The 23,198-nt window shown below is 48.2% G+C and overlaps 1 protein-coding gene across 2 annotated transcripts in view; it reads left to right on the top strand.

The window, feature by feature from the left end:
• The first annotated feature begins 314 nt into the window (after window positions 1-314).
• STN1 (STN1 subunit of CST complex) overlaps window positions 315-23,198 on the top strand; it is a 40,369-nt gene continuing 17,485 nt past the window's right edge. The window contains exons 1-7 of one of the 2 annotated variants that reach the window (XM_056120741.1): window positions 315-471; window positions 800-982; window positions 10,453-10,548; window positions 14,966-15,034; window positions 19,302-19,460; window positions 20,135-20,258; window positions 21,214-21,385. In XM_056120741.1, the coding sequence (XP_055976716.1) occupies window positions 850-982; window positions 10,453-10,548; window positions 14,966-15,034; window positions 19,302-19,460; window positions 20,135-20,258; window positions 21,214-21,385 (753 nt within the window). In that variant the 5' untranslated portion in view covers window positions 315-471; window positions 800-849. The remainder of the gene's footprint in view (window positions 472-799; window positions 983-10,452; window positions 10,549-14,965; window positions 15,035-19,301; window positions 19,461-20,134; window positions 20,259-21,213; window positions 21,386-23,198) is intronic. The other variant, XM_056120743.1, reaches the window with a different exon arrangement.

The following is a 23,198-nucleotide window of genomic DNA, read 5'->3' as shown; positions in this document are numbered from 1 at the left end:
AGAGCGTGGGGCGGAGCCACAAAAGGGGCGGGGTAAGGGGCGTGGCCTCGCTGTGAGGAGGCGGGTCCGGGGCGGGGCCTCGCGAATAAGGAGACGGTGCTGGGGTGGGGCGGGGCCTCGCGAGCGGGGAGGCGGGGCCTGGGCGGGATGGGGCGGGGCCTCGCCGGGGACACGTGGGTTCCGTCGCGCGCTGCGGGGCGGGGTCTGGCCCCCGGAACTCCGGTCGCCGGAAGGGCTGCGCCTGCGCGTCTGCGGATGCGCTGGCTGGCGGCGCGGGCGTTCCGGGAGGGCCTGGGAACCGGTCTGATTTTTTTCTGTTTCCGTTTTCCTTCATTTCTCGGTCTCCTCCGGAAAAGCCGGAAGGTGCTGGGGCCCGGGCTACGGCCAGACCCGCCTACTCTGCCCCAGCACGTTTGTGCCTGCGCGGGAACTTGTGCTTCCCCGGACTCGACCCACTAAAGCGGTTTCGGGGTACGCCTGTGTGTGCAAAGCTCCCCCGAGTGGAAAAGTTGGTGTTTTAGCCCTTTTGAAGTGGCACTTTGGGGAGAGCAGAAACACCCCCGTGGGCGGGGCGGAGGAAATGCCAGGGGCAAAGCCACAGGGATCTCACAGGTCCCCCAGACCGTGGAACGAACATTTCAGCTTCCGAGCCCCCGTGGCGTGGAGTTGGACTAGGCCCTGGGTCCTCGGCCTTAGCCCTCCCGGAGTTCTGGGTGTTCCCGTGAGAATAGCTTCCTGGCCCCTGTCAGTTTCTCCCTTAACCGCCCCGCATCTTGACGTTTTTGTGTGTCCCATCTAGATCTGCTCACTGATGCTCTCGGTTGGCTGACGCCACAGCCTAGTCTCCTGATGGAGCCTGAATCCAGTAGGTGTGAAGAGGAGCCCCCTTCCCTCTTCTGGGGTTTGGATCCTGTGTTTTTAGCCTTTGCAAAACTCTACATCCGGGATATCCTGGACTTGAAAGAGTCCCGCCAGGTGCGAGGTATGTGCTGAGTACCCGGAGAATGCCTTGTGCCGCATCCGCCCTACATCTGCTCCTAATCCTGACTGCAGATTCCTTGCTACAGATAAAATGACCTCACCTGTCCCCACCCATGAGTTCATGCCCCTTTAAAGCATTGCAAATTTTTACTTGGAGTACTGACTGCCAGGAGTATCCTTTGAGCATCACCAGATGTGGCCCAACCCCGCCACCCCCGCAAAAAAAGGGTGGCTTAATTAACATAGATCAGTGTAGTAGTTTTGGTTGTACAACATAGAGTGATATTTGCATGCGATATAAGATGATGCCTTGTAGCATCTTCGCAACTTTTCAAAATTTTTGTACTAGTTTAATGCCTGTGGATCTCATACTGTATACACAAAATCTCTGTGATTTACTTGATAACTGAAACTTTTTGGTTTTGGTTTGGGAACACACAGGCTATACAATATCTCCAGCCCCTTTATGACTGGAATATTGTACTTCTTGATACCCTTGATCTTTTTCCCTTTCTCAAACCCCTCTTCACTGTCACTGTCCTCCCATTGTTCATCGATTTGCTCCAGCGGGCCCAGTAACATTGTGAGACTTGTTACTGTGTTTGGCATATCGAATACGTCATGGGTAGCTTGCCAGGCTTTACTGTGCAGGCGAAATACTCTCTGTAGCTTGCCCGGCTCTCCGAGAGGGGCGGAGGAATCGAACTTGGGTTGGCCATGTTGGCTGCGTGCAAGGCAAACGCCCTACCTGCTATGCTATCACTCCAGCATACCCATCCTATTTTCTGTGTCAGTGAGCTTACTTTTGTTATTTTTGTTTAGTTTTTCAGATTCTACATATAGGCAAAATCACCCAGCATTTGTCTTTCTCTATCTGGTTTATTTCACTGAGCATAATATCGTCAACAATGGTAAGATTTTAATCTCTGGGCCTGTGTCGTCCATTTGAGAGGTGGAGAGTTTAGGCCACACCTGGCTGCTGTTTTTCATGCAGACACAAATACCACATCTTCTATATCTTTTTAACTTTTCGTTGAATGGAGTACCTTTGTACGAGGAACTATTTTTATCTACTTCCAGAGGTTTTTCATATTTAACAATATTCAGTTATTTTTCTGGACCCAATGAAGGCCTATAAAAGATGTGGTATTTGTGTCTGAATGAAAAACAACAGCCAGGTGTGGCCTAAACTCCCCACCTCTCAAATGGATGACACAGGACCAGAGATTAAAATCTTACCATTGTTGACCCGAGGTGGAAAGTTCATTGGATCTAGCACCCCAATGTCCTGCTCCCCCTCCTTCAAAAGCATGCCTCTTATCTAGCCTGGACAGGTGACTCAACCTTTTGTAAAGCTTAGATATTGGGGTGTGTTTTTTCCCGCCTGAAAATAGCAGTTCACTATGCCTGATTTTCTTGTGGGGACTTGTTTTGGTTTTTCATTTATCAGAATCAACATAATTTCAACCTCTAGAAGGGAAGGCCTTCGCAAGTCTTATTTACCTATGTGATTCTAGTACTGGTGTGCTGTGAGCTCAGTGAAAAACCACTGGTCCCCCTTGGATCCCTGTAAGTGAAACGTTAGGGATCCAAGAGATTAGACAGCAGTTTGACATTCGCCCTACATGCAGCTGACCCCGGATCGGTTCAGTCCTGTGTACCACATAAGGTCCTCCGAGCCCCACCAGAAATGATGGCTGAGCTCAGAGCCAGGAGTATGGTCCCAACATAAGAGAACAAATAAAAATGAAAATTTAATAAATAACTGCTCTGTTTAGAGTAGTGATTACTAAAGATAAACTAGCAATACCAGAAATACAACAAGTATCATTTTGGGCTAGATTGGAATAACTCATAGATACAGCTGGGCCATCACACGTTTCCTGTGCTGTCTAACAAGTTTGGTTCCAGTCTGGTTCTAATGACTGGCAGAGTCAGAGACCATGGTCATCTCCAGCGTATGCATTTGTTCTGAGGGGATCTTTGTGGGTTTCCAATTCTGTGTGCAAATATTTCTAGATGACCTTCAACCAAAGCCTTTTGTACAGATTTTTCACCACACCTTTGTTTCCTAATTATTGTTGGAAAAGGTCTGGTTTTGGGTTTTTGGCTTCCTCCTCTCATTTGGAAGGCAGCCAGCCCCTCCCCTCACAGTTGCATTTTCCAGAAAAGTCTGCTTTTCTTCATAGCTCATGTCCTGGGCAATAAAGTGAATTGCAACGAAGAACTGGCCTCTCCTTTTGGGTGAAGCCCTTTCAGAGGTTTTAACAAACCAAAAAAAAAACTGCTCCCAGTGATCTTTACTATGTCACTGGTTTTAGGGACAGTTTTTCCCGTGAAACCTTAGCAGTTGAGGCAGGAGTCAGTCAAACTTTTTGAGTGATCTTTAGGGTTGGGGCGGGGGGGGGGGGTGAGGGGCGAGGATACCTTTAGTTTAGGTTCTGAATTACCATGTTAACTTTATTACTGTGTTTGGTTTAGTTATCCTAAAGGAAAAAATAGCTTTCCTTGTGACTGCTTAATGTGTATAAAGGTTTAAACAGTAATGAGTATCTTAAAATAACAAAAGTGTATCCTCAAATGATAAACTAAGAAACCAGTGTGTGACTAGGAACTTGGCCGCCCTTTGTCCTAGGTTCTTGGGAGGTGTTTGGGTTTCTGAATGTTTCTGAATGCTGGGAGTGGCCTGGTTGTTCCTGGTGGCCCCTTGAACCACACCTGAATTAATACCAATAAGGTACCTCGTAGCTGACCCCTGGGTAGTTTCAGGGTGGGGACTGTCCATGCCTGAAAGGCCAACCATATGATTCAAGCCGGTTGAAATTTTAAACTAGGTGACTTCAGTCCAATCCCTGGGGACTGAAGCAGGGTTGGAGATTCAGTCCCTGCCAGTGCTGCAGTTAATCCGAGTCCGGAAGCCCCATTTTGTTGGCTCCTGGCTTGGAGGAGGTGGGTCTAGTGGCCCCCGCCCCCATGGTCTAGATGAGTTTACCGGGTTGGTAATCATACCTGCACAGAAGGGGAAGGTGACATGACCTGGAGACACTGGAGCATTGCCCTTGAACTGCCCTTGCCTCATTTGACTGACCTGATTTGAGCCCTTATTATAAAACTATAGTCAGAAGGATAGCCTCCTTCCTGGATTCTTGGTGGTCTTAGCAAAGTATCAGACGTGAGTCTTTGGAACCCCAAGAGATGCAGCCTGTTGGTCAGAAGCTTGGGTGGCTGGAGGACCCTGAGACTGGGACTGGCGGTGACTGCAGTGTGAGCAGTCCAGTGTGAGCTTTTATCTTTCGCTGGCATACTTCACAGACCTGGCACCTGGGGGGTTAGCATCAGAACTACCCAGCAAAATGTCCGAGGCAACCAGGATATACTTGATTGCCCCAAAAGCAACTGGTATTGGCGCAGATGTGGGGAGAAAGGGACTCTCCTTCACTGCTGGTGGGAATACCAACTGGTTGAGCCCTTTTAGAAAACAGTATGGACGCTTCTCAAAAAATTAGAAATTGAGCTCCCATTTGACCCAGCAATACAACTTCTGGGAATATATCCTGGAGAGGCAAAAAAGTATAGTAGAAATGACATCTGTGCTTGTATGTTCATCGCTGCACTGTTTACAATAGCCAGAATCTGGAAAAAAACCCAAGTACGCGAAACAGATGACTGGTTAAAGAAACTCTAGTACATCTACACAATGGAATACTATGCAGCTGTTAGAAAAGATGAAGTCATGAAATTTGCATATAAGTGGATCAACATAGAAAGTGTCAAGTGAAATGAGCCACAAAAAAAGGGACAGACATAGAAAGATTGCACTCATTTGTGGAATATAAAGTAACAGAAAATCAGACTAACACCCAAGAATAGAAGAAATAAGTACCAGGAGGATTGTTCAATGGCTTGAAAGCTGGCCTCATGTGCTGGGGGGAAAAGCAGTTTGGATAGATAAGGGACCACCAAGTAAAGGGTGCTTGGAGGTCCCTCGGGGTGGGAGATGCATTCCGAAAATAGACTATAGACCGAATACGATGGCCACTCATTGCCTCTGTTGCAAACCACAACACCCAAAATGAAAGAGAGCAAAAAGGTATGCCATGCGGGGTTGGGGGGGGGATAAGGTGGGAGTGGGGGAAGGCACACTGGGATCATTGGTCATGGAGAATGGGCACTAGTGGAGGGATGGGTACTGAGCATTGTATGACTGAAACGTAACCACGAAAGTTTGTAAGTCTGTAACTGCACCTCATAGGGATTCATTACAAAAAATAAATAAAATAATGAGAAAGACAAAAAAATCTTGGTTTCCCTAAATTGCATGGGCAGTTTGGGATTGAACTGAAAGAGATGAGCAAGTTTGACTGTGATGCTGCTGGTGGTGTTTAGGTTTCCGTTTGGCTTGATCGTGTGTCTTTCGGTGCCTAGCTCATAGCATACTTCAGGGCCTTTTTATCCTTAGTGTCTATCCACGTCGAACTGTAATGATGTAAGACTAAAGGTGAACTTTTTATTTAAATTGAAAGAGGATTTATTTAATTCTAGAGAGACCAATGAAATAGAAATGATGCAAGATTTCTACTAAATTAGCCTGTGCTTTTATTTGCCCTTAGCTAGTGGTGCTGGCGACCTTGCAGGGCTGGGCATCTCATTCCACCTCCTGCACCCATGCCTTGTGCTCCAGTCCTTTGGACTCTCTCTCTTTCTCTTTCTCTGGCTTTAGACTTTTAGAATATTGTTTTAGCTCCCAAAAGCGAAATAGTATTATAAATTATTGACAAAAAGTGTTTAAAATGAATGAAAGTATTATCTTGATAATTTAAACGCTATCAACTTTCAGTAAGAGCAGAAGTGTAGCACTGATTAAATACCAGCAGCTAGAATGAAAACTGATCAGGCAAAAGAGACATATTTCATGGTATAGTTGTCACCTCTACATAATCATTACATCCTTTTTATTTCATTCAAGAATTGTTTTATGATCTTTAGAAAAATCTTTTCATAATGGTCACAACCCACTTTTTTCATATAAATACATATACATATATATATATACTATGGTATTTGCAAAATGCATGAAATACAGTACTTTTAAAAGATAGAAAGTAGGCTATTGTGAAAAGTTGAATCAAACCCACCTGTGACCTCGGGTCCCTGAACACTTCTAGAAATCCCTCCTCTGCCAGGGAGTGAGGCAGGGGCTTCCCTGATATATTCGGATCTCTGTGGATCAGCGGGAATAGAAGGATCACTCTGGGAAGGCTGGAATTGTGACCCCAGCAGCTGGTTCCTGTGGTGGTTCTTTCCTCAGCTCCAGAACTTTCTCTCAGGCAGTAGCTTCCTTGAGCGCTTTTCTCCCAGAAGAGACTCTTGTTCGGAGTGAAGGAAGTGACCTCTCCTATTCTTTTTCCTGTCTTTGACTGACTTCACCTTTCTTCTCATAGGTGCACTTCCTCTTTCTATACATGCCGAGAACTTTCCTCTTGATTTCCAAACGATCTTTCCTCTGTTGGTTTCTCTGGGTGCTTTCTATTCAAACCATCTGCTATTTTCTTCAGAATTTGTCCTCCCTCATCGTTCTGTGATGCTTTGATGCATTGGGCTCCAGTCATGGGTGACTGGAAGGATCCGCTGTGTCTGAGGAAGCGTGTGTGTCCCGAGGATAGCCACTGTCAGCTCCCGCAGGTTGGGGGCCTTCCTTCTTACCCTTCTCCAGGAATATCTCCTATCGCCTAAGTGGAGATGACTTGAATTTGTGTTGAGTTGCTCTATTTAGGTGGGTAAGATTGGAGCAGCGACACTCTGGTGGTGACCCAAGGACTTTGTGGGCTCATGTCATTGGTCCAGTCTCATCATTGAGGACACCTTTTGAACTCAGATCAAGAATGTCGGTTTTGAGTCTAAGAGAAAGTACAGGCGTACTGGTCAGGTGCTTGCTTCTTTATGTGGCTGAACCCAGGTCCTGTTTCCCACCAGATGGTTCCCTGAGCCCCTCCAGGAGTGATCCCTGACTGCAGTCAGGAGTGAGCCCTCTGAGTGTGGCCTGCCCGAAAACTTAAAAAGGAAAAGAAAAAAAAGAACTGAAGTCAGTTGGGATTTTTCTGCTGGAATTTTTTGTCTTTTATTTGGAGCCAGTTTATCCCCATTCATTGAGTTCAAGGAATCCTGGAGGGGGTGACTCTCCTTTGGGGTGGCCCAGAGACCCAGACTCCCTCTGTGTCTTTTCAGTTTATGGCCCCCAAGGATGCCCTGGGCACAGTCCCCAATCCACTGAGTCATATTGGGAAGTTTGCTTTGTGGAAGAAAGAGGGCCCTTCTTTTGGCTAATTTGCCATCTGGAACATCTGCAGACGGAGGCTCCAAGGCTCCTTCTCCACCCACTGGGCCTGGCTCACAGACTTGTCCCCTGCCCTCTTTATCCACATAGCAAGGAGCAGCCCTTGTTAGAGAGCAAGTAGGGTTTTGAAGTTTCTGGCCACGTCCCATCTGTAGCCATGAAGAAAGGTTCAGGGCAGGCCTAGGAAGCAAGAGGGAGGTGACCCCAGTGTCCTGAGTGATCGATAATTCAACAGTGGGTGTGTTTATTTGAAAGTGAAGAATGCATGCAGCCATTCTAGGGAGAGAAAAAGCAGCAGGAAAGGATTTTTCTTAGGACTTGAGCTGCGGGTGATAGGAAGAATACTGGGACCACTAAGGGGACACACTTTTTTTTTCTTTTTGGTTCACACTCGGCAGTGCACAGGGGTTACTCCTGGGTCTGCACTCAGGAATTATTCCTAGTGGCGCTCGGGGACCATATGGGATGCTGGAAATTGAACCCAGTCAGCCACATGCAAGGCAAATGCCCTACCCGCTGTCCTATCACTCCAGCCCCAGAGGGGACACTTTTTTTTTTTTTAATTTTTTTTATTAGTGAAACACCATGAGGTACAGTTATAGACTTACAAATTTTTGTGCTTGGGTTTCAGTTATACAATGATCAAGTACCCATCCCTCCACCAGTGCCCATCCTCCACCACCACGGGTCCCAGCATCCCCCCACCCCCAACCCCTCCCCATCCCACCCTGCCTCTGTGGCAGGATATTCCTCCTTGTTCTCTCTCTCTTCTTTTGGGTACTGTGTTTTGCAAGAGAGGCATTGAGTGGCAATCATGTTTGGTCTGTAGACTACTTTTAGCATGCTTCTCCCACCCTGGGAGGGTCCTCACGACACCCTTTATTTGGTGCTCTCTTCTCTATCTGAGCTTCCTTTTCACCTAGCACGTGTGGCTGGCCTTCAAGTCATGGAGAAAAATTCCTGGTACTAATCTCAGCCATTCCTGGGTGTTAGTCTCCCTTTTTGTTGCTTTATGTTCCAGAGGGGACACTCTTACAGAGTCCTGGGGGAGAAGGAAGGAGGGACCCAGCAGACAGATGGAACCCCCTGGTGTTCTGCCCTAGACCCCACTTTGCCCCTGCCAGTGGCAGACGGGGTGCTTGCCCTCTGCTCTCTGCTTGGTGGAACCTCACTGCCGGCCTCTGTCACTGGGGTTTTGAAAACAGTTATAAAAAGAGAAGTTGGCACCTTGTAATCTTCTGGAACCAGAGAATAGCATTTTGCAACCTAATTTTCTTTGTTGTTGTTGTAGCTGTAGGTTGTTGTGAAAGAAAACTACTGTTAATTCACAGGAATGATGACTTTTTTCCCAAGAAACCATGCGGGAAAAAGCCAAGAAGGCTTTCTCGTGGCTTCCTTTTTTCTCTTTTCCTTTCCAACCCCTGCAAACCGAGAGCTGTGCTTGGTCCTGTAATAGAGCAGCCGCTGTTCCAGGCCCTCTGAGAGCCCTCCTGGGAGGGCGTGGGCTTGCACCAGTGGAAAGATTAACCGCATCTCGGCAGCTTGGGGCTCGCTCTTCTTCCTGAATCGTTAAAGCTCAGCTTTTTACTTTTGATCCTGGAGAAAAAGACGTCTGCGTTTCTTGGGCCTTTGACGTCTGTCAAGGGCCAAGTCTCCCCACATACATTGTTGTTCAGACCCTTTGATTTACAATGCTGTTAATCATAGAGTTTTAGCATACAGTGTTCTGACTCCACACCGGGCACCAGAGTGGAATCATCCCCCCACTGATGTCCGAGGGTTCCCGCCCGCCCTCCTCAGCCCCATGGTAGCCCCACTTTCAGGGCTTGTTACCACTGGCTAAGTGTTATTCCCCAACTTTGTTTTTTCATATTCTACATAAGAGACCCATCATTATGTACTTGGCCCTCTCCCTCTGACTGACTTCACTCAGCCTGAAATTCTCTAGATCCACCCACTTAGTGACAACTCACATTATTTCATCTTTTCATATAGCTGGGTCGTATTCCATGGTGTATGTATTGTGAGTCCTTTATCCTCTCATCTGTGCTTGGGCACTTCTTTCTGTTTTGTGAATGGTGCTGTGGTCAACACAGAAATGGAAATGTCTTTGCAAAGTAGTGTTTTGGGGTCTTTAATGTGTATGCCAAGAAGTAGAATAGCTGCATCATTTTCTTGACTCCATACTGTTTTCCATAGAATCTGAACAAGTTGGCACTGCCACCCACATTAGATAAGGGTTCGTTTTCCGCCCACATTCCTGCCAGTTTTGATTGTTACTACTCTTTTGATGGGTGCCAGTCTCATTGGTAGGAGGTGATATTTCTTTGTTGTTTTTATTTGCTTTTCCCTGACAAGTGAAGAGCACTTTGTCATACACCTATTCGCCATCTGTGTGTCTTCACCGAAGAAGTGTCTAATTAGCTCATCTTATCATTTTTTGATGAGGTTGTGTTTTTTCTGGTCAAGTTCTGTGAATGCTTGATATGTCTTGCAGAGTAGCTCTTTGTCAGATGTGTGATGAGTGAACATTTTCTCCCAGTCTATAGGGTGTCCTGATTCTAGACATGATTTCGTTTGCCATATAGAAACTTCTTAATTTGATGCATTACCATTTGTTTATTTTTGCCTGACCAATGGCCTTGAGTCATTGGAGATACCACTCAAGTCAATATCATGTGGAACTTTGCCTATGTTTTCCTCGGTGTAATTTTATGAACTTGGATCTAATATTGAGGGTTTTGACCCACATTGAATTAACTTTTGTGTATAGTGTGTGGGGGATCAGAATTCTTTTTTGTACCAGTTTTCCCAACACTATTGGTGAAGAGGCTTTTTGGTGAAGAGGCTTTTTTAAATTCTTCTTTTTTTATTCCTCTTTGGTGAAGAGGCTTTTTTTTTTATTCTTTTTTGTACATTTAGATCCTTTGTCAAAGATTATGTGTCTTGAGGGTCGCAGTTCTAGTCCACTGGTCCGAAAGTCTGCCTTTATTCCAGTATCCAAGACACACGATCTTGACTTCTATAGTCTATTAGGGTAAAGTTGGGAAAAGAAGAGCATCCAAGTGTCCAAGCATAAAATGTAACCAACCATGGCCTTTCACACACACCCACCCTTTTTTTTTTTTTAATTTCAGGTATATTTTTTTACAAAGGACATCCAATAAGACAAGTGGATATCTTGGGAACAGTGGTTGGAGTGAGAGAAAGAGATGCCTTTTACGCTTATGGAGGTAAGACCCGCAGTGAAAGAGTGTCACTGCTCTGAGTGTTGAATGTGAAGCACACAGGGCCTCTCTGAGCTGCTGGGAACCGTCCCAAAGTCTGTGTGACTTGTTGTCAGTGGGGAGGAGGAGCCTTTTGCCACCACCTCCCTGACTGAGCATCCAACGAGGCAGCAGGTGTGAGTGATGCTGAGAACAACCAGTGCTGCCTCAGAATCCAGAAGGGCTCCCCTCGGGCCACTGTGACGAGCAGCAGAGGACCATGACACGGGTGTGCAGTGATGTGCATCTTCCTTTGGAAAGATGGCCGAGCAGTGAGAACATAGACTCTCAGAAAGGAGCCACAGGAACCAACAATTTGAAAGATGTCTGGAACAGTTGTGTGTTTGGTGGTTTTGTTGTTGTTTTTAAAAGGACTTTGATAGATGCCCAGCATCAGAATATTTTTTTTCTCTCATGTGGTAGAAAATAAAGAAAGCCTTCCCATAGATGGGATGCCATCAGATTGAGATTGCTAGTGTAGGCATTTAATGTCACGAGTTTGGATTTTGTGAAAGAAAAAAAAAAACGAGTGTCCTGTACATCTTCTATAACTGCCATCTGCAAGTGCTGGGCACTCTGGAGTTCAGAGCCCACACTTACTCTCAGATGGGAAGTTTAACTAGGTCAACTTTATGTTGTGTCGCCTCGGGTTTGTGGCCTTGCTGTTCTTGCGAGGGCGGGGGGAGGGGGGGAGAGGCAGAGGCAGTTGAACTAGGTGGCCAAGAGCATTGCATCAGTAGTCTGTGTGGGACCCTGAAACAGGGACTCTGCTCTGCTCTGCTCTGCTCTGTGTCACCAGGGATCCAGCTTCTGTTTTCCCCAAACAGGGTCTGTATCACTGAGTTCCTCAAGCACATCCAGCTGTGACCTAGTACGTTATCTGTAGTACAGTAAAGTACTTCCTCTCCTGATACTAGTGATGAAATAATAGTGGCTTTCAGTTCACGAAGCAGTCTTGCATGCATAGTTTCTATGTTGTTGTCCCTATCATCTTCTGAAATACAATGGAGCGTTATTCCGATCTGGTAGACGAGAGAACCAACATGCCTTTCCTCGCTGGAGGTTCATGGTCTGACCTGTTAGCTGTTCCCCTTTGCTCTGCAGTGTCTTATGTTCCTCAACCTGATTTCTCTCCCTCTGCCCTCCACTAGTTCCCCTCCCCCCACCCCCACCACCCAAATTAGCTGCCTCTGTTTTTTGGAATGTTCTGCGTCCTTTAGATCAAGTACATGAGACTGGGGACGGTGATGTCGCACCATGGTAGAGCTTGTGCTTTGCATGGGTGTGGCTCTGGGGTTGATCTCTGGCATTGCTTAACACCGGTGATGACAACACAAATACTGAAAATAATAGAGGCTGAAGATGGCAGTCTAGACTCATGAAGCACGTCACTGTCATGCATTTGACCTAACTAATGGGCCTTCACTTGGCCCTTTGACCATAGGAAGTTGGAGGTTGCACTTGACTCTCCTGGCAGACATTTACCTGAGAGTTGATCCTAAGAACATGGCACATCTATTGCCAGGGGAAACCTAACCTGCGAAGGTCAAAGGAAAAGAGCAGACGTGCCTGAAGGCCCAGTGGTAGAGCACTCGCCTTGCATGCTGAGTCCTGGGCCGTTTCCCAGCCGTTTCCCAGCTGGCCAGGGAGCAATGCTTTTGCAACTTCCCTTGTGTGTGCTGAGAACTGTGTTCCAACGCCGATGCCGCTGTTCTTGGATGGGGCCAGCCATGCTGCTGCTGCCCCCACTGGGCGGCCGGCAGGTGGTCGCTCCCTCTGTCTTTGGTCGTGCTCCCCCAGTGCTTCCTGCTCACACTGACTCATTCGGCCACGGAAACAGAAGGCCAGGGGTCCTGGCAGTGCTGCACCGGTGCTCCCATGCTGGGGCTTCCCAGCAGCCAGACAGTAGGGCGCCTCAGTTGCAGGGTTTGGCGGGAGAGGAGTCAAGCCAGGAAATGAGAGGATTTGGTGGCACTGCCTTAACTCTAACAATGAGAGTGCAAGCCTGGAGTTAGGGGAGCTGCGGCCAAAACCAGAATGGCCTCACATTTTCTACAGCAGATGATCATGAGGCGCACACACACACACACACACACACACACACACACACACACACACAATGTTTGGGAGTCACACTTGATGATGCTCAGGGGACCATACAGGATCCCAGGGATCAAATCTGGTCAGTAACACGCAAGGCAAGTACCTTAACCCCTGTACTGTCTCTCTGGCCTCTTAGTATTTTTAGACTTTCTGATTTAGATCAAGGTAGCACGGGTTTGGTTTTGTTTTGTTTTTACTCCAACCAAGACTTTTTTTTTTCCTTTTTGGGTCACACCCAGCGATTCACAGGGCTTACTCCTGGCTCATGCACTCACGAATTACTCCTGGCGTGCTCAAGGGACCTTATGGGATACTGGGAATCAAACCTGGGTCAGCCGCATGCAAGGCAAACGCTCTACCTGCTGTGCTATCACTCCAGTCCCCCAACCAAGATTTTTAAACTGATTAGAGCAGTGGTATGCCTAACAGTGCCCCATTTTTTTTTTGATAGAACTTAAAATGTTCTCATTGCTAGCTCTGTTTTGCTTTGTTTTCCCTTTCCTTTCCTTTGTTGTTGCATTGATGGGGGTGGGGGCGTGGCCCCACTTGGCTCAGTGCTCATTTGCAGGATTGTTGCGCTCTCTGGGGGCTGCACACGCGGCAGCTTTGCTGGTTGGGCACCGCGTACTTTGTGTGCTGCCCTGAGTCCTGGGCAGTGTTTGCTGGGTCTTAGACACGTGGTCTCAGCGCTTGCACATACTTGCTTGTGGCTCGACAGAGGTCACACACTTTGTATTGTGGTGCCAAGGATCCCAAATAGATTGTGCCACCGGGATTGGTGCAGCAGGCAGGGTTGGACCCAGGCCTGCAACCACCAGGTGCTCTGCCACTGAGCTGACCACGGCCCAGAGTTTTGCTTTTTAAGATAATATTTGTTATTAAGTAAAACTTAAGAAAATTAGGGGTTAAAGGATGTGGGATGATAGTACAGTGGGTAGAGCGCTTGCCTTGCACGTGGCTCACCGGGTTTGATCCCCAGGAATCCCATTTGCCCGCCCCCCCCCCCCCCCAGCCCAATAGGAGTAATTCCTAAGTGCAGAGCCAAGAGTAAGCCCTGAGCACAGCCAGGCATGTGTTCTCCCTCCAAAAGAAAACTGGGGGCCTGGGAATTAAATTTTTCCTGTTGTCTTTTTTTTTTTTCTTTCAGTGCCAGGGCTCAAACCTAGGGTCTCACATGTGCGAGGCAGGCACTTGGCTGAAGTATTCTTTTTTCCTTCTGCTGTCAACAAAGATTTAAACCACTATTACACTTAAAATTTTTTCCCAATGTTTCTTCTTTATTTCATGTGCAGACTAGCTGGTGGCTTTTTTAAAATCATGAAGCCCACTGGGCTCATACTTAGCAACCTCTGTTATGGATTTGTCAGAAATCAGGCAAAGAGAAAACACTTCTCTTGTTTCCTGGAAAACATCTCCCAGTTCTTCTCCAATTCTCAGTCCAAGTGTGGTGGGAATGCTTTGATTGCTGCCACCTCCTCCTCCTCCCCCTTCCCCCTTTCTTCTTCTCCCCCACCCTCCTCCCACTCCCTTCTCCCTCCTTTTCCTTCTCTTCCCTCCTCCTCCTCCTCCTTTTTCTTCTTCTTTCTTCTCCTTATTCTTCCTTCTTCCTCTCTCCCCCTCCCCCTCCTCCTCCTTTTTTTTATGGTGGGAGGCGGGGGGGGGGGTGGGGTGGGGAGAACACATGAAGGCTAAAATAACTCAGACCAGTAACTGTTTGTGTGACCAAGAGAGAATTACTTTCTGCCGTGAAAATAACGCATGTCCCTTCTGTGATGTACTTGGCTTTCTTTCCATACCCTGGAGAGCTGAGAGCCAGCGGGGAGCACTTGCACAGAGAAGCCCCAGCCAAGTGACCTGCGATGCCCTGTCTTGGTTGCCAGCTGGGGAGAGAGCAGATGCGGAGAGTCACCCATCCCACGTCTTGGAGTCCAGGGAATGTGCTTTTGTTTCAGGGGAACAAGCAAAGCTGCTTTTGCATCTGAACAATCACTGGGACTTTTGAACTCAACTTGATTGAGGACATCAGTTGTAGATGGTCTAGACAGGAATCATCAGTTGCCTTTGAGGTAGAGGGTAGATGAGGTGTTGATGCCTTCTGGTAGGTTCCTCTATTATATTGACCCAGGCAAGCATGATGTTCCTTTGTAGAAGGTGAAGGAGAGGTGGCAAGTGGTAACTGGACCACGGAAGCCGTTCTCTGCTGGTCTGCTGGAGGCAGAGATGAGGGACCCGTGGGCACGCTGTGAAGCCCAGCTCACACTTCTCCCTGCCTCTCTTGCAGTGGACGATAGTACTGGAGTCATAAACTGCATCTGCTGGAAAAAACTGAACAGTCCCGAGTTTTTACCAGGTAATATGATTCACCAGTAAACAGCATTTGATTTCATGTTCCATTTCTTTGCAGCTCCCCAGGGGGCTGTGTCCAGACGAGCTCATCAAGCTCAGTTTTCCCTTTAGCCATTGGTGAATTGCATCAGTCCACTGGATATACTGTGTCCGGAGCTTGTATCACTCCACAAGCTGCCGCCCGCCCCGGAACCCTTGCTTTCCTCCCTCCTGGTGGCTTGGCGCCCTGCACCCCATCAGCTGGGGAATGGAATGGGAGGGCCAGCGTTTCATTCTGACTGTGCTAGTTACTAGGCGAAGGTGGGTGTTTTAGGCCAAGATACAGACCAAGTTAGAATTCCCTGTGTCAGGGGCTGGAGAGATAGCACAGCAGGTAGGGCACTTTCCTTGTATGTATAGAAAGAAAAGAAGAAAAAAGAAAATAAAAGGAAAGAAAAATCTCCTGTTTTAGGCATTGCACTTGAACATAGGAGACTTAGAATGCTTCTCCCCCCCTACTGCATTTTACTCATAATCACGGTCCTCCCGTTGTTCATCGATTTGCTCGAGCGGGCCCAGTAACGTCTCCATCATGAGACTTGTTGTTACTGTGTTTTGCATATCGAATACATCAGGGGTAACTTGCCAGGCTCTGCTGTGTGGGCGAGATACTCTCGGTAGATTGCCGGGCTCTCCGAGAGGGGCGGAGGAATCGAACTCGGGTCGGCCATGTTGGCCGCTTGTAAGGCGAATGCCCTACCGCTGTGCTATCGCTGCAGCCATCTCAGGTTTTATGCCAACCATTCCCAAGAGTGGGGTGCAGCAATTAGGGGAAGCTATTTATAAACGTATGCCCGTATTTCTGAAGAGCAGCACACTGATTTTGTGGTAGAGGTGATTCTGCAATAAAATATAGTACACAATTGTCCCTAACTGGTCTGCTTCCACAGTGCAGGGGTCCTAACAGAGCAGACCAGAAGTTTCTAAAGTGTTCGAATAAAGGAACTAGGAATTCAGATTCCTGAGAAAGTGATGCAGGACTCCTTTGAAGTTAATTAGCCATTCAGGATTATAAACTGAAAAATAATTTATTTTTATTTGGGCCACACCCAGTGATGCACAGGGGTTATTCCTGGCTCTGAACTCAGGAATCACTCCCGATGGTGCTCAGGGAACCATATGGGATGCTGGAAATCAAACCTGGGTCAGCCTCATGCAAGGCAAACGCCCTACCTGCTGTGCTATCGCTCTAGCCCCCCAAAATAATTTTTTTAATTTATTTTTTTATTAGTGAAACACCATGAGGTACAGTTATAGACTTACAAATTTTTGTGCTTGGGTTTCAGTTATACAATGATCAAGTACCCATCCCTCCACCATTGCCCATCCTCCACCACCACGGGTCCCAGCATCTCTCCCACCCCCCATCCCCCCACCCCACCCTGTCTCTGTGGCAGGGCATTCCCCCTTGTTCTCTCTCTCTTCTCCCAAAAATAATTTTTAAAGTGTATAATACCACTTACGCTAGCACTGAAACAACATTTGGAATATCTTAGGATATTGAAATACTTCTTTGGTAGTTTTTAAAGTTGTTTGAGTTAATAATAATAAATGTGCACATCACTGTTGACCATTTTCAGTTCTAGAGAAGACACAATGACCTGGCTTCTTATTTTCCACCAACACAACGTGCCCCCTGAGCCGGCTTGTTGGTCCAGGGCAGAAAGGTCTGACCTGGGCCTGGTGTCCCCTCTCCTGGCCAGTTCCGTCATGGGATCTTGGCTTCCTGCTCCCACACTACTGGCCTGTGGGATGCAATTCTGCCTCTGTGTGTTAACATTGGGGATCTGACCATCAGTTTCACAAAACTGGGATTTCCACTCCCCACTTTGACTAATGGCTCTTCTCTACTCAGGAGGCTATGTTGGTTAAGACCAGCTAAGAAGGCCCCGGGCCCATGAGATTATCTCTCCGACGGGTGACGCATGGTTCGGGCAGGTGTTTGACTTTGCCTCTGTGAGGGCCTTGACGTTGTCGGCAGGTTCCTGTCGCCGTCTTCCTGTGAAGGGCGGGCTTGAGTATATGTCCTGGTCTCAGACCCATGTTGGCCAACCCTTTGTTTCCATCAGGGGCCACTCCCAGCAATACCTGCAGTACCGGCTCAGCAGCTCAAGACCGGCCGTCGGTTGAACCCAGGGTTCCACACAGGCAAGGCAGGTGCTCTGCCCCGTTGAACCACATCCCCAGCCCAGCCCAGCAAATCTCTTTTCTGAACAGTACCAATGTTGTCTGCTTTGTGGGCTACGCAGTAACATTTCTCAGCCTTTTTACATCAGCGGGTGGCACCTGTCCAGCATTCCCGTCCACACACCTGCAGTTATCACCAATGCTGGAGACCAGGGGTTCTCAGCCTTCCTCTGTCTGTCCAACCGGCACCAGTCTGTGAACCAGTGGTTGAAGAATGTCAGGCTATGTGGCTCTGAATCTCAACTTTTTTATTGTTTCGGAGACATACCCAGCCATGCCCAGAGCTAACTCCTGGTTCTGGGCTTAGGAGACCATTTGGGGGTGCCAGGAGTCGAACCCGGGGCAGCTACCCCGTGCAAAGCAGTCCTCCTACCCACCATATTTTCTCTCCAGCCCTGAGTCTCAGCTATTTACCCCTGCCCTTGTAATACAGAAGCAGCCGTAGATGGTCCTTAAGCAAACAGGCTGTGCTCTGATAAAAATGTACAAAAACAGTTTGTGGATAGATTTAGCCTTAAATTGTTTATAAAGCCTTCTTTTAGGTGTTTTAATCTTCAAAATCAAGTCTTTACAAAATAAATATCAGGAATATTGTATAACTTATATACTTAGTAACTTTTTAGATAAGGTGTCAATTAATATTTTTGTTGTTTTTTTTTTTTATTTGTTTGTCTCTGGCCACACCCGGTAATGCGCAGGGATTACTTGTTTTGCTTTGGGCTCAAAAATCAAAAAAGAAAAATTGAATAGTTGGGAATGAGAGTGTTAAATATCTGTCCATAAATACATACAAATACGGCGAGTAACCTTAATTGGAAAATGCTCTGAGCAAAGGAGGAACGAAGGCAAGGAAAGAGCAAACCTGAGAATGGTTCTCAGGAAGGAAGGTCTGTTTCCAAATTGCTCCCTGATGCCCATTCTTTCCTTTCAATTTTATTGCCCTTCATTTAAAAGCTTTCCACTGCAGAGAGGCCAGTGAATACTCATTTCTTAAACAAAATTTAGTCTGAGTCAGAATCTTGTTCCAGTCAGTTAAGGTATAAGAATGTACTATTAATTCCAATAAATGTCACTTTGAATGTGCCATTTGGACTTAGCTTATGAGAAAAGTTAAGAAAGCCTGGCCCTTAATATTCAAATTTTAAAGACGGTTTCTCTTTCAAGGAGGAGCAGGCTACTTAAAATGAAATTCTGTCGGGCTTCAGCCCTCTCATTATATTCATTAAATTACAAAACTAGAGCCCACTTCTTTCAGCAGTTTGCCAGTTTGCTCACCTTTGAAATGAAAACTGGGCTTTTTTTTTTTTCCTTTTGCACACCAGCCACACCAGTCAGTCTGATCAACTTAGCCATGCACCATGAGGCTTTCATTAATACCTATAATGTCCAAATAACAGCATAAAATTCTATGTTTAAAATTCAACTGAAGGGGCTGGAGCGATAGCACAGCGGGTAGGGCATTTGCTTTGCACGCGGCCAACCCAGTTTCGATCCCCAACATCCCATATGGTTGCCCGAGCACCTCCAGGAGTGATTCCTGAGTGCAGAGCCAGGAGTAACCCCTGAGCATCGCTGGGTGTGACTCAAAAAGCAAATTAATTAATTAATTAATTAAAATTCAACTGAAGTTCAAGGGGACTTGTAGATAGGCACACCAGATGGAATAACCTTGAAAAAAGCAAGACTTGGGGATTTCCTAAGAAGGATGAGGGAGTGAAGTCCCTTAGAGCTGACTGTCCGGTTCCTTGCTCTGGGTCTTTGCACTCTGGGTACCCAGGCCCCTGGAGAAAGGAGAGAAAGGTCTGGCTTCTGCAGATCCCAAAGCCTAAATCTAATCAGCATCCAGGACTCTCAAATAACCACAGCCCAGACTTTGTATTCAGCGGAGCGTGTTTAGAGGGAGAGACGGGGTTCCTAGCATGGAGCAGTTGAATAGCTATGTGAGCCCCCCCCCCCCCCCCCCCCCGCAAAACCGTCTCACAGACACGGAACACGGAAGTGTCCAGGTGGTGTGGACTTTTCTCTCTTCCCTTCCACCCTGACAGCTGTACCTGCCCCAAGTACTCGGAGCCTCACCACTGAGCTTGCGAAGCTGCAGGAAACCATTGAGGAGAGATCGAAGCTGGAAATCGGGGATGTCATCCGGGTCAGGGGCTGCATCCAGACCTACAGAGAAGAGCGGGAGATCCGTGCCCTGATTTATTGTAAGACAAAACTAATTGCGTCCAAGTAGTAGGAAGCCAGTGTGCTGCCTGCCTCCCTTCCCACCCTGCTTCCAGACTCAGGAATCCAGCACAGGGCCTTGGACACTCTTGCCCAGCTAAAAGACAGGCTCCCCTCCCCAAAAGAAAGTGCCATTAAAATGACTGGCTCAATATATAGTGGAGGCGATCACTGGATCACATGAGGCTTTCCCTTGAAAGGCCTTGGTTTCCTTTCGAAGAGAAGCAACTCGCAATAAATTGGGTGAGGAAAAAGGAATGGTGTGTCACTTCTGGTCGGAAGGTGCCTTTGGACAATTGTCGAGTTCCATAGGACTTGGAGGTTCAGGACCTCCAAGGGAGATGAATCCACATGGGGGCAGAGTGTTCGGGTTCTTCAATGTGAGGGTGATGACTTGAATGCCACTGAGACCGCAACCCCAAAGAAGGCAGCTGGTCAGAAAGAGGATGGGCCGGCCCAGGGCTGATGCAGCATCCCAGCAATGGGGGGACGGGGAGGCCCCTACTGTTTCCCCTGCAGAGATGAGCGAACCCCCAGTGACTCTTCCACTCCCCAGCCACAACCCCCGTGGCCTTCCCTCCCAGAGTGACCGGCAGCACTTGAGTGCCCTGTCTGAACCCGGGCGCACTGCTCACAGCTGTCCATTACTTGTCAGATAAAGTGGATGATCCCATGTTCAGGGCGCAGGTCGCCAGGATGCAGGAACTGCCCCCACTCTACCGGCAGGTCTATGACCAGCCCTTCCAGTGCGCAGCGTTGGAGAGAGAGAAGACACTGAGGTAAGTGGGAGCTTCTCCCTGCAGAGGGATCCCGCAGAAAGGTCGCCGTGCTGCAGGGGTCCTGGGCTCAGGCCTCGTTCATTGCAGGGCTCTGGAGAGTGGAGCTGAGGGCACACATATTCTGGGGAGGAAATGTCCAGGCACAGGCCGGACGGAGCAGGGGGCAAATATTTGGAGACATAGTGACTGAGCCCCACTATCTCACTCACACGCCCACGCAGCTCTGAGAGCCTCAGACAGCAGGAGAAACCAGGAGACATTGGCTCCACGCACAGCCCAGCCAAAACGTGGCATCACACGAGTTTAGAACTTCCCCCACTGCTCCTGGTCATCCCAGCCCGGCAGGGTTTTACTATGGTATAGAGGATGTGGAAAGGGAATGAGAGTGTGTCTTTGCTAGCATAAGCCTCGAGGATTCTGGAAGGGGACAGATCAAGCCCCCAGGCTGTGTAGGGGGTGGGAGAAAGGAAGATTATAGAGACTGCTCAGCAGGTACCCCTAAATTTTTTCGTTGTGTGCATATTGCACATATTTTTTAAGTGGGTTCACACACACACACACACACACACACACACACACACCCGTAGGCCTCTCTTAGGTGCAGAGTGCAGGTTCTCTGTCCTGTTCCCCCACTCCAACCCTTATCCCTCTGTGGCCCCTTTCAAACCTTTGTTCTGTGTCTGCACGCAAGCATGAACACTCACCCCTGGATTTTAGGGTTACCATTTGCTTTCTCAGAAAAGTGGGGCCCTAGCTTCATACTGTTCTGCAGTTTGGCTCTTCCTTCATCCATGACAGGTTGTTAGTGCCTCATCCTGTATACCCTTCCGGTTCCTGTGGGAATCGCCTGATGTCGAGGCAGGCATCCACGGTGCTTGCTCCTTGCCAGCCAAGTGTCCGGCGTCAGGCACGAACCTAGGTCACAGTCTCTACCTCAAACTTTGCCCCCCAACAGCAACCCAAGCTCCCTGGACCTTCTCAGTCTCACGGGTTTGCTGAGTGACAAAATCAAAGAATTCCTCCTGGAGAACCGCGTGATGACCTTCTACCAGCAGGAACTGGAGCTGGAGCCCTCCCTGCTGTCCCTGGCCAACCAGCCCGCCATCCACAGCGCCTGCTCTGAGCAAGTAAGTCGGGGTGCCGAGGAGTAAGGCTCAGTGTTCCCGCAGAGTTCCTGCCCTGATCCCCAAAGGTTTGCACCTGCCCTGGCCCCCTCACCACTTGCTGGACCTCATCAAACTTCATCTTGGGAAACAAAAGTAGAACGGGTTCTGTTTTCATGCACTGCTTCCTACTGAGATGCTGTTTCATCTCAGCAGGAGCCGAAGGGAGGGCAGGTCGGCCCAAAAAGACCATTCTCACAAGGGTACTTCCTGGGCCCTGAGCCAAGGTGTGAACTGGCTTGCTCTCCTTTAGACTAAGGTTCCTTCATCATATTGAGGAGTTTAGGTAAAGACCCAAATTACATCCAGCTTGATTCATAGTGGGCTGGGGCGATAGCACAGCGGGTAAGGTGTTTGCCTTGCATGCAGCTGACCTGACCAACCCGGGTTCAATTTCTCCAACCCCTCTCGGAGAGCCAGCAAGTATTCTCACCTGCACAGCAAAGCCTGGAAAGCTACCCATGACATATTCGATATGCCAAACACAGTAACAGTAAGTCTCACAATGGAGACATTACTGGGCCCCGCTCGAGCAAATCGATGAACAATGGGAGGACAGTGATAGTGACAGTGATTCATAGTAAAATTTTTCAGAGAGCACATGAGTAATATCATTGTTTCTCCTGGAGGAGCTGTTGCTCATCTTGAGTTGACTGCCTGGAATTAAGATAGGGGGCCAGACTTTCCCTTGTATTACCGGGATGATGGGCCTGGGGTTCATTGGCACACAATTTATATTTGTGTCTTTTGTTTAGTAGTTCACCAAGAAATGATCTAAGCTTACCTGTCACCTTTTGAAAAAATATGTATGTGGGGGGGAGGGGCACAGTGAAATAGTTCCGTCCCCAGCACCCCGTATGATCTCCCGAGTCCCACCTGTGGTGATCCCTGAGCACTGAAGTAAGCCCTGAGCATTGCCAGGTGTGGCCACAAAACAAAAGTGTTTTTGTTACTATTTGGGGGACCATTGGGGGACCATTATCTGTGGTTTTGGCGATCACTAGGGCCACACTCAGTGGTGCTTGGGAAACCATGCAGTGCCAGGGATTGAACCCAGGGCCCTGGCCACAGTTCCCCTTCTGTCAAAGGTCTACCACCTCATGGCAGCTGTCCTGAGCCTCGTCAGGAGAGAGAGGCACCTAATGACCCTGTCACTGTAGATCCATCATTCACCATTGAATTTCTGTGCTGTGCTTCAAAGATCCTTCACCAGGGGCCAAAGACGTGACTCTGCCTCAGTCAAGAGTGTGAGCCATAGCGTGTGCTGTGTGCAAGCACCACAACTAGAGGAGGCCAGACCTCAGTGAGCACTGTGGCCGAGTATGCAAGCACCACAAAACTGACGTTCAACTCCTGGTGAGCACCAGAGCTGAGAACACCTGAGCAGCCCAGTCAGCCACAGCTCACTGACAGTCACCGGAATAGCCATGCGGAGAAGGGGGCTGGGCAAAGGCAGAATAACAACAGGGCTGGCGAGAGGGCTCCAAGGGTGGGAGAGGTATGCCTGGCATGCACAGGGCCCTGGGTTCAATCCCTGGCACCGCACGGTTTCCCAAGCACCAGTGCAGAGACCAGCATTCAAAACCGGAAGTAGAGTTTATACTGTATCCTTGTTGCCAGACCTGCATAAAGTGGGATATAAGCAGAAGCATGTGTAATCTCTAGCAAGTTGTTTTGTTTGGGGGCTAGTCCTGGCCCTGTGCTCAGGGGTCACTCCTGGCACTGCTTGGGGCCATGTGGTGCCAAGAAATGGAACGTGGGCCTCCTGCATACATAG

This window comes from Sorex fumeus, unplaced genomic scaffold, assembly GCF_029834395.1.
Source record: "Sorex fumeus unplaced genomic scaffold, SorFum_2.1 ptg000043l, whole genome shotgun sequence".
Lineage (NCBI taxonomy): Eukaryota > Metazoa > Chordata > Mammalia > Eulipotyphla > Soricidae > Sorex > Sorex fumeus.
The sequence above is the reverse complement of the archived record's forward strand: the minus strand, read 5'-3'. Positions and strand labels throughout refer to the sequence as shown.